The sequence below is a fragment of the Trichechus manatus genome, unplaced genomic scaffold (assembly GCF_000243295.1).
Source record: "Trichechus manatus latirostris isolate Lorelei unplaced genomic scaffold, TriManLat1.0 scaffold00066, whole genome shotgun sequence".
In the NCBI taxonomy this organism is placed as follows: domain Eukaryota; kingdom Metazoa; phylum Chordata; class Mammalia; order Sirenia; family Trichechidae; genus Trichechus; species Trichechus manatus.
Window position 1 is genome coordinate 331,123 of NW_004444002.1, and position 11,739 is coordinate 342,861.

Below are 11,739 nucleotides of genomic sequence, written 5' to 3' on the forward strand. Positions count from 1 at the left end.
AAAAAAAAAAAAAAAAAAGAGAGACTCTGAAAGCAAGGAGATCGTATACTAGATGCAAACATACCACCCTCAAAACCTCACATTTGGGAGGTCCTCCCCAAGTGAAGCATCTGGGGATTTCTTTGTCAGAGTCTGGCTGAGAGGAAGGAGCAAAACTGGTAGAAAGACAACATCCTCAACACATCCAAATCAGATACTCACTCCCCACCAAAATGCCCACTTTTTCCTTTAGTCTCCTGAAGCTAGGTTTAAGTTTTCTTGCCTCAAAATCACCCCAGCCAACTTAGGTCCCTTCACCCTCAAAACTCTGACTACCTATGTAGAACCAAATACCTCATGAGATTTGGTTCCTTGGTTTAGAGGTTTAGGGTCACGGTTTCAGGGGACATCCCAGTTAATTGGCCTAATAATGTGTTTAGTGCTTCTGTTCTACCTCCTAGTTTGCTGCATAGTGTCTGGGGTCTTAAAAGCTTGCAAGTGCCATCCAAGGCACAACAACTGGTCTCCATTCACCTGGAGCAACAGAGGAAGGAGAGTCAGGAATACGAGTAGGATATGGAATGTGTGGCTAATTGCCTCCATAAACAACTGCCTCCTTTGCCAGGAGACCAGAAGAACTGGATGGTGCCCAGCTACCACTACTGAATATTTTGATCCAAGATTCTACAGAAGAATCCTGATCAAAAGGGGGGAAAGGCAGAACAGAATTGAAAATTCTCATGGACTCTAGACTTCTGAAGCCATGGAGGATGGATGAACCCCTGAAACTATTGCCCTGACGTAATTTTTAAACCTTAAACCAAAAATACCCCCTGAAGTCTTCTTAAAACTGAACAATAGTTTACAGTTTAACTTAACTAGTAAAAAGGTGAGCCTTGAGCAATATGCTCTTTTAAGAATTATACAGAATCAAATTGACCACAGGAACTCAAAAGATTACATAGAAACCTTATGAAGCAGTGAATTTATGTTGATGAGGGAGGAAGAACTCAGAAAAGGAGGGTGAGAACGGCTGCACAACTTCAAGAATGTCCTCAGTGTCACTAAATGGTACATGTAGAAACTGCTGAATTGGTGTATGTTTTACTGGATATATTCTCAACAACAAAATAAAATTTAGGAAAAAAAAGAAAAAAACATAAAACACAAATGAAAAAAGTTTCATATAATGATAGGGTACAATTTCCACGATATAGATTTTTAACTAAAAAAAAATCAAAGTGCAGAACTGTGCATGTAGTTAGCTATTATTTCTTTTTTTTAAACTAATATACCTATTCAGGAGCCCTGGTGGCCCAATGGTTAAGAGCTCAAGCTGCTAACCAAAAGGTCAGCAGTTTCAATCCATGAGCCGCTCCTTGGAAACCCTATGGGGCAGTTCTCTGTCCTACAGGGTGGCTATGAGTGGTAATCAACTCGATGGCAACGGGTTTGGTTTGGTTTTTTGGTTATACATATGCATAGAATACCTCTGAAGTAATAACAAGCAACTAGTAACAATGGTTGCCTCTGGGTTGCTGGAGAACTGAAGGAGAAAAAAGACAATTTTCACTGTATATCTTTTTGTAACTTTTATAATATTTTTCCTGTTAAATTTTCACCTCCTGAATATTCTGTACAATATGTATGAATCAGCTGTTCAAAAACAAATTAAAAAATTTGATATGACCCAAAAAAAAAAAAAAAACCCTCTGACTACCAAACTTTTAAGTCCAGCATCATTCCTCGGCTCTTTAATCACTCTTCCTTCAAGGCCTCAAATTCCTACCTACAAATACCCTTCCACCCCCATCAGTACTCCTGAGACTGAATCCTCCTATCTGTCCCCCACCCAAGCTTTTCCCCTAAACTTCTCCATGCAGGCTCAGTCTCTTCCCTACCCAATTTTCTCACCCACCCCATAGTTTCCCCACCATCTCCCAAACTCTCCCCTGCTCCTGGTAAACCAGGATTCTCCTCTCAAAATTGTCCCTGCCGCTCCCTAATCTGCAGGAACCGCCCTCCTACGCACACTCCTTAATATCTTTCCAAGTTACTCTTTCTACCCCGACCTCCTCCCCTCCTCACTCCTCTCTACCCACTCCCTCGGCGTCCACCCCACCCCCACCTCCTTATTGCCCCATCCTACTCTCCCGGGCCCATCTTCCCCACCATCCCTCAGTCAGGCCTGCTCTAGGTCACTGCTCGCCTCCCCGGGCCAGCCGCCGCCGCCCAGTGTCAGCTAGTCAGCCCCTCCACCCCTCCCCGCCGACCAGTCTTTCAACTTGTAGCCTTTGAAGTGACGCCCCGGGCCTAGGCTGGGAGCCTAAGCCGGCGGGCCCGACAACTCACCCAGGACGACGCAAAGCAGAACGAGCCCCAAGCCCGGAACCGGGAAGAAGCCGAGGCCTCGGTACACCATGATCCCGCAAAGCAAGAGGCGGCGGCGACAAAAGCAGCAACACCAGAGAAGCGGCTCGCCCGGACTGGGGTAACAGCGCCGGTCACCACTGACCACAGCGTTGCAAGAACCAAGAATCAGCGCTTAAGCGCGAGTCATAAGACTCAGGGCGGGGCTCTTTCTTGTCTTCAGCCAATGTCCGCGCTTGAAAGCGGCGAGAAGGGGTGGTGGTGTAGGGGCCGAGGGGCGGGGCGATCACGCCCGGCTTTTTGGTTCACAACCATGCTTAAGTTCCTAAGAGATGCGTGCGGACGGCCTTTCCTAAAACGGTAGCGAGAGGATGAACTTTTTTTTTTTTTTTTGCGGGAGGGGGCGGGCTGTAAATAGTAGAAGTTATTTCAGTTCCGGCTCCTTGAGAAAGAAGAGAATAATTTTGCTAGAGTAAAAACGGTTGCTAGGCATCTCAACGTAATACGTGTAAGTCGAAATTGACTCGATGGCAGTGGGTTTTTTATTTTATTTGCTACACACTTAGTACCTATGCAGTTCATGCTATTAATGGACAACTAAGCTAGGGGGTAGTATTGAGTCACTGACCACTGGAGCAGGATGTGACCTTGAAATTCATCTAGTTGCAACACCCTTGTGTTTCAGATGGGAGAATTGAACTCAGAAAGAGGAAGAGCCTTTTTTTAAATACAGAAAGAAAGAAAATGAGAAAGAAAAATAAAATAGAAGGATAAAGGGGAAAAAATTAAGATATTCCATAATCCCACTATCCGGAGAGAAACACTCTTAACATCTTAAGATATATATATATCAAAATACATAGGAAAAACATACATATGTTTCCTTCCAAATGTTTTTCCTATATATACACACACGTAAATTTTTAATAACATCATACTGAACTTACTGTTTGGTATGCTTGACAGGTAAACAGATGAAACCTAAAATATTCAACAGATGAAAGCATTCAAAAACCTCAGGTTGGAATAAAGTACTGACCCTCAAATGTTAGTTTCCAAAAGAATCACTTGGGGATTTTTAAAGTCAGACAGATGCCTTGGTGTCATCCCCCAGATATTCTGAAACAGTAGTTATGCAGTAGTCCTAGGAATCTATTTTCAAACAAACATCCCAAGGGATTCTGATTCCGATCATCCATGGACCACACTTTGAGAGACACTAAGATAGAGCTTCAAAATTATCTTGTCCAGGAGATCTTAATCGCCTCTGTGAATGAGCTTGGGAGGAGGGTCTCTGACTCCCCAGAAGTTACATGCAACATTCATGTATGTGCATTTTTCTGGGGGAGGTTTATAGCTTTCATTAGTTCTCAAATGGGACCTGTGACTCTCTGCCTCCCCCACGCTCAAATATTAAGAACCACTAATCTACCTTCTTGGAGCCTTGGTGGCACAGTGGTTAAGGGTTCAACTGCTAACCAAAAAGTCAGCAGTTCAAATCCACCAGGTGCTCCTTGGAAACCCTATGGGGCAGTTCTACTCTGTCCTATAGGGTTGCTATGAGTTGAATCAACTTGATGGCAACGGTGTTTGTTTGTTTGTTTGTTTGTTTGTTTGTTTTTGATCTACCTTCACTATCGTTTTTTTAATGTAATTAATTCCTGAAAGTGAGAACACTTGGCAATGTATGTCTTCTATCATAGAAGAAACTGAGTCATGAGTAAATGACTTGCCCAACACAGGACTAATATGCACAACAATTTTAGGCACTGCCTTTAGAAGAAGTTCCTTTAATGCCCCACCATCAATAAGAAGTGACATTTTGAGATGGTTATTGTTATGGATTGAATTGTTTCCCCCAAAAAGATATGTTGAAGTCCTAACCCCTGTATTTATGAATGTGACCTTGTTTGTGTTGTTAGGTGCCATCGAGTCGGTTCCGACTCACAGCGCCCCTATGTACAACAGAATGAAACACTGCTGGGTCCTTTGCCATCCTCACAATTGTTGCTATGTTTGAGCCCATTGTTGCAGCCACTGTGTCAGTCCATCTTGTTGAGTGTCTTCTTCTTTTTCCCTCACCCTCTACTTTATCAAACATGATGTCCTTCTCCAGGGACATGTTCAAAATATGTGAGACGAAGTCTCGCTATCCTTGCCTCTAGGGAACATTCTGGCTGTACTTCTTCCAAGACAGATTTGTTTGTTCTTTTGGCAGTCCATGCTATATTCAATATTCTTCGCCAACACCATAATTCAAAGGCGTCAATTCTTCTTCAGTCTTCCTCATTCATTGTCCAGCTTTCACATGCATATGAGGCGATTGAAAACATTACGGCTTGGGTCAGGCGCACCTTAGTCCTTAAAGTGACATTTTTGCTTTTTGACACTTGAAAGAGGTCTTTTGCAGCACATTGGCCCAATGTAACGCATCTTTTGATTTCTTGACTGCTGCTTCCATGGGCATTGATTGTGGATCCAAGCAAAATGAAATCCTTGACAACTTCAATCATTTCTCCATTTATCATGATGTTGCTTACTGGTTCAGTTGTGAGGATTTTTGTTTTCTTTATGTTGAGGTTTAATCCATACTCAAGGCTGTAGTCCTTGATGTTCATCAGGAAGTGCTTCAAGTCCTCTTCACTTTCAGCAAGCAACGTTGGGTCTTCTGCATATCGCAGGTTGTTGATGAGTCTTTCTCCAATCCTGATGCCGAATTCTTCTTCATAAAGTCCAGCTTCTCGGATTATTTGCGCAGCATACAGATTGAATAAGTATGGTGAAAGGATACAACCCTGACATACACCTTCCCTGACTTTAAACCATGCAGTATCCCCTTGTTCTGTTCAAACAACTGCCTCTTGGTCTATGTACAGGTTCCTCAGGAGCACAATTAAGTGTTCTGGAATTCCCATCCTGTGCAATGTTATCCATAATTTGTAATGAGCCACACAGAATTGTACATGTAGAAATTGTTGGGTAATGTATGCTTTGTTATGTATATTTTCACCACAATAAAATTTTAAAAGACAAAAAACTCGCAGCTTGCTGAGCCCCACCACTGAGTTTGATTGAGTAGGTCTGGGGTGAGGCATAAAATTCTACATTTCTAACAACTTCTTCATGATCCTGATGCTGCTGGTCTGGAGACCACAATCTGAGTATGGAGGTTCCAGACTACTGCCAGTGGTTACCTCTCCTTTGGGGAATGCGATTAAGCGGTAAGGGAGAAGAGACTTTTATTAACTTCTGCAGTATTTAAATTTTAAAACAAGTTGATTGCTTTTGTAATAATGATTTTTCATTAATTTTTAATTAATGCAAGATCATAAATATTCAAATAATTTTAAAAGGTATAAACTCAAAAGGAAATACCCTCTTCCCTTCCCTGATCCCCAGTCCAGCTCACTAAAGTAACCACTGTTGTTGTGGTGGTGGTAATTGTTGTTGTTAGGCGCCATCAAGTCAGTTCCTACTCGTTGCGACCCTGTGTACAACAGAACGAAACACTGCCTGGTCCTGCACCATCCTCACAATCGTCGCTATGTTGGAGCCCATTGTTGCAGCCACTGTGTCAATCCATCTCGTTGAGCGTCTTCCTCTTTTTTGCTGTTAACGGTTTCTTTTTTTGTATTCCCAGGGAAAAAAAAAGTTATGCATGTACCAACCTATATATTTATATTCTGTTTTTAAAAAAATTAGACAAAGGAGAGCAGGCTCTACATATTGTTTAGTAACTTGCTTTTATCATTTAGTAGTATATCTTGAAGATGTTTCTTATAAGTCATATAGCTTTAACTCATTCTGTCAGTGGCTGCATAACTTTTAATTGTGTAACTGTACCATAATTTATTAAAAAATTAAAATGTTCTTAAAACCTCCTCCTCCCCAAACAAATCGCTAGATCTGTCTGCAACATCACCATGTGGTTAATATAGAAACTGCATCACAGAACAAAACCATTAATGTAACAACACCATAAAAGTGGCAGGATAAATCATTTTGAAAATTGGAAAACTAGCCACAAGATAAGCATTGCTGGTGTGGCCAGAGCAAAGTTGGATCCCACAGTTGTGATCCTGCACTGGATCTTTGGAACCTGTGATGGTTAATTTTATGTATCAACTTGGCTAGGTTATGGTTCCCAGTGGTTTGGCCAAACACTAGTCTAGTTGCTCTCATGGAGTAGTCACATGTGATTAAATCAATTGGCCTTGGGTACGGCAGATTACCTTCCATAATGTAATATACTATAATGTAATGACTTTACATTTAATATAATGTAGAGGGCAGTGGTGGTTCAATGGTAGAAATTTCACTTTCCGTGCTCAAGACCTGGGTTTAATTCCTGGCCAATGCAACTCAAGTGCAGCCACCACCTGTCAGTGGAGGCTTTTGTGTTGCTATGATGCTGAATAGGCCTTCAGCAGAGCTTCCAGACTAAAACTGACTAGGAAGAAAGGTCTGGCGATCTATTTCCAAAATCAGCTGATGAAAACCTTATGGATCACAATGGTCCAATCTCATTGTACATGGAGTCTCCATGAGTTGGGGGCTGATTCGAGGACAGCTAACAATAACAAAGTATTGCAATGTAATCACCGTCCATAATGCAATCTAATGTAATACAATCAATCAATCAGTCAAGGTCTGTCAGTGTAGGGTAGATCCTACACCAATTCACTTCTGAGTTATAAAAGCACCATACTAGACACCAACACACACAGGGGAAGACAGATGACATATGAGGAAAGGAGACAGGCTCACAGAAGGAATTGACACTGCTCAGACCCTGATTTGGACTTTTAGCCTCCAAAACTGTGAAGACCCCTAAGACCCCAGACTTCCCTTGTCATGCCATTCATCACACTGTAATTGTCTGTTCACTGACCCAGACCCCATAGTAGCCTATGAGCTTCTTTGGGGCTCTTTTTTAGAGAACATGGCCATCTTTTTCACCCATCTATTCTCATAGTAAGTGTTCAGTAAACGTTTATTGAATTAATGAGTGAATGGAAGATACAAAAATAGGCTTTAGTTTTTGGAGACCGTATAACCTAAGTGCTGAGCTAGTGGCGTGGGCTCCCCAGCATACTATTTCCCAGGTTTCTTCCATCTGTGTCACATAAGGGAAAGTGAAAGGATATATGTCTTTTTTCCACTAGACTAGTCAGCTAACTGTTGACAAACTTCTGACTTCCGCCTCGACCACTTTCTCCCTGTCTTTATATCTCTATTTCTGTGTCTCTCTTTATTTCTCTGTCTTTCTTTGAGTCTCTCTCTCTGTGTCGCGCGCGCGCACGCGCGCACACACACACACACACACTTGCTTACCAACCTTCCTTACTTATCTCTCCACTGTGATCTACACCCTCTCATCCAACTCAATATGTCATGAAAGAGAGTGACCTCAGGACACTATGACCTGCCAAACTGAGATGATGTATTGCTTATGAAGTAATGTCCTATTGTTTTCTTCCTTTGTAGAGGGAGTTTGGACGAGAGGGTGTGGCCCAGATCCAGAAATTCTCTCTCCCTTTATGACTCAATGATAATGACAACAACCTGACTCTGCAAGTGTGACTGAAAGGCTGCAGCCAGCTCTTCAGCATATGACAGCCACTTGTTGCAGACTCTTGATGTGGAATAATAGATATTTCAAAACCCGAAGGACCCTCATCTGTCTCCTCATCTTGCCCAGGGAGGTCAAGTTACTTGCCCAAGTAGGCAGCAGAGTTGGAAATAGAACTCTTATTTCTGTATTCCTTGTCTACTGCTCTATTCTTAGTTGGCTCAAACCCTGAGCCAACTCTCATTAAAATTTCATGTCAGTGAGACAGGCCAGAAAAACACTGAGAACGCTGTTCAGTTCTGGTACAGAATACATTAGATGGAGACCTTAGAACTCTTATGAATTGAAATGTGTGAGTTTCCTAGCAACTTCACTCTTCCAGATGTTATTTATACCCATCTCCAGCTGACTGTTCACATAAGTATTTGCTGGCCTTATAATGGATTTTAAGGAGGATGGTCCATCCAGCCAACCCATTCATTAGGAATTTTTTTTTTAATTAAAAAAATTTTTTTATTGTACTTTAGATGAAGATTTACAGAACAAACAGTTTCTCATTCAACAGTCAGTACACATATTGTTTTATGACATTGGTTAACAACCCCACGACATGTCAACACTCTCCCTTCTCAACCTTGGAGGACCTTTTTTTTTTTTAATATTTTATTGTACTTCAGGTGAAGGCTTACAGAACAGATAGTTTCTCATGTAACAGTAACACACATGCTGTTTTATGACATTGGTTAACAACCCCACAACATTTTAACCCTCTAAATTCTCAACTTTTTTTTTTTTTTTTTGTGAAAATACACATAGCCAAAGATACGCCATTTCAAAAATTCTTTTACATACACATCTAAGTGACATTGACTACGCTCTTCTAATTGTGCTGTTATTCTCACTTAAGATGAAGGCTTACAGGACAAAATAGTCTCCCATTTAACAGTTACTACAAATGTTGCCCTATGACAATGGTTAACAATCATTAGGAATTTAATAGAAGTCAAGAAAAATAAGTACTGCTCACTTGATTCTATCCCTTTCCAGTCCATATTTTCAATCCTTTCTCCCCAGACACAGCAATTTCTGAGAGCCAAGGTAGCTTCCAGAGGCAGACACACCCACCTGAAGACTTGTAAACCAGGATGGAGAAACCAATGATCCAGATAAATCCTAAGTGATGGCTCTCACAGGGACCTGCTAAGACCTCTGCATAATGCCACCTCTAGCAGAGTGCTCACACCTAACAGCCACTCATGCCCCTCAGCAGAGAAATCAGGATAGCTGGTTTCTAATCACAGTTTGGACACTACACACTCTGTGGCTTGTTTGGGACACTTAATCTCTTTGGAGTACATTTTCCTCTGCTGTAAGAGTTTGGACTACATCACACCAGATGACCTACTTCTGGCTGATGAGACATGAAGAGCACTCTGAGGGAGCTTCATGGAAAAAAATTTCCTCTCTGAAAAAGAGATACACATGAAAAAGCTCTCCTACAACCTCTTGCTTGAGATAAAAGAGTAAGGATGTGATGCTTGGTGTTGCGGCAGCCATTTTGGAACCATGAGGGAAGATGTTATTGTTACACTGAAGATGCCAGAGCAAAAAGACAAAGATGCTAGGTCCATGATGATATTGTTGAGTTCCTGTACAAACTCTGAAACTTCCCACATCCCAACTGCTTGTTAAGTGGGATAATAAATGTCTGTATAAAATTTAAGCCACTGTTAGTTCAGGTAATTTGTTACTTGTATCTGAAGTCATCTGAACTAATATAATACCCTTCATCCAGGAAGCTGCTCATTTGTTCTACCATAAATTCAAATCCTGAAATGTTTTCATGATACAGCTCAAACTCCACCTGCAAACCTTTCCCCGACCACTGCAGACTTCACTGACCTTTTCTGCTGAACTTCTGAACTAGCATTTAACATGTATCCCACAGTTTAGTACCTCATTATAACACCCATGGCCGTCGAGTCAATTCTGACTCATAGTGATCCTATAGGACAGAGTAGAAATGCCCCATAGGGCTTTCAAGGCTGCAGTCTTTACTGAAGCAGACTGCTACATCTTTCTCCTGTGGAGCGGCTGGTGGGTTCAAACTGCCAACCTTTCGGTTAGCAGCCAAGCGCTTAACCACTGTGCCACCAGGTCTCCTCTATTATAATGCAGTCTTGTATAAACTTTCACTCTGGCTTCTCCCATGTTTGCTTTGCCTCTCTAACTAGACTGTTTCTCCAGGACCATGCCATCTACTAGCTTATTTATTCCCATTGCTGCCAGAAGTGCTTAACACTGTGACGCAGATACAGTGGTCCCTCAACCCTCCTTGTCTGAAATATAATGACAGCAGTTACTATTGAAAATTTTTAGTGCTCAGCAAGAGGCACCTCTTCTCTCCCCTCATAGTGATAAATTCATTTTTACTCTAGGACAAGTGACTCAAAGTCCAAGGTAAACAGGTGACATTTATGGGCTCAAAGGGTTTTATGAGATTTGACAAGTTGTTACAAACATTTTTCCTTTAGCCTTATCAGAAAGAAGGCACTGGAACAATCATATTGCTTAAGTGAATGCTAATTTTATTAGCTTCAGTTTATTCATATTTATTTTCCTTCTAAATACTGCTGCCTGGTTTTAAAATGTAACTTATTTGAAGATTTATTTTTGACATTATGCCAGAATTAACTTGTTACTATTATGTAAATTGATATTATTTAACCCTTAAATCCACCACTTGTCTGTCAGTTTATCGTACTATGGTGGCTTGCATGTTGCTGTGATGCTGGAAAATATGCCACCGGTATTTCAAATACCAGCAGGGTCACCCATGGTGGACAGGTTTCAGCAGAGCTTACAGACTAGGAAAAAGGACCCGGCACTCTACTTCTGAAAACATTGGCCAGTGTAAACATTATGGATAGCAAAAGAACATTGTTTGATATAGTGCCAAAAGATGAGCCCCTCAGGTTGGAAGGCACTGGGGAAGAAAAGCTGCCTCCACAAAGTAGAGTCAACCTTAATGACGTAGATGGAGTAAAGCTTTTGGAATCTTCATGTGCTGATGTGGCACAACTCAAAATGAGAAGAAACAGCTGCAAACATCCATTAATAACTGGAACTCAGAATGCACGAAGTATGAATCAAGGAGAATTGAAAGTTGTCAAAAATGAAATGGAATGCTTGAAGATCAATATCTTAGGCATTAGTGAGCTGAAATGAGCTAGTTTTGGCCATTTTGAATCAGACAATCATACGGTCTACTATGCCAAGAATTACAAAGTGAAGAGGAATGGCATCACAGTCATCGTCAAAAAGAACATTTCAAGATCTATCCTGAAATATGATGCAGTCAGTGATAGGATAATATCCATATGCCTACAAGGAAGACCAGTTAATACGACTATTATTCAAAACTCCTCACCAACCACTAAGGCCAAAGATGAAGAAATTGAAGACTTTTACCAACTTCTGCAGTCTGAAATTGATCAAACATGCAATCAAGATGCATTGATAATTACTGGTGATTGGAATGTGAAACTTGGAAACAACGAAGAAGGATTGGTAGTTGGAAAATATGGCCTTGGTGATAGAAAGACTCTGGAATGATAGAATTTTGCAAGACAAATGATTTCTTCATTGCAAATACCTTTTTTTCACCAACATAAATGGTGACTATACACGTGGACCTCGCCAGATGGAATACACGGGGATCAAATAAACTACATCTGTGGAAAGAGACGATGGAGAAGCTCAATATCATCAGTCAGAACAAGGCCAGGGGCTAACTGTGGAACAGACCATCAATTGCT

General features: G+C 41.3%; 1 protein-coding gene across 2 annotated transcripts in view; it reads right to left on the reverse strand.

The window, feature by feature from the left end:
- Window positions 1-2,503, reverse strand: part of LAMP2 (lysosomal associated membrane protein 2) — a 51,447-nt gene extending 48,944 nt beyond the window's left edge. For both annotated transcript variants that reach the window (XM_012556486.2, XM_004379579.2), the window contains exon 1: window positions 2,332-2,503. In XM_012556486.2, the coding sequence (XP_012411940.2) occupies window positions 2,332-2,401 (70 nt within the window). In that variant the 5' untranslated portion in view covers window positions 2,402-2,503. The remainder of the gene's footprint in view (window positions 1-2,331) is intronic.
- Between the last annotated feature and the right edge of the window lie 9,236 nt (window positions 2,504-11,739).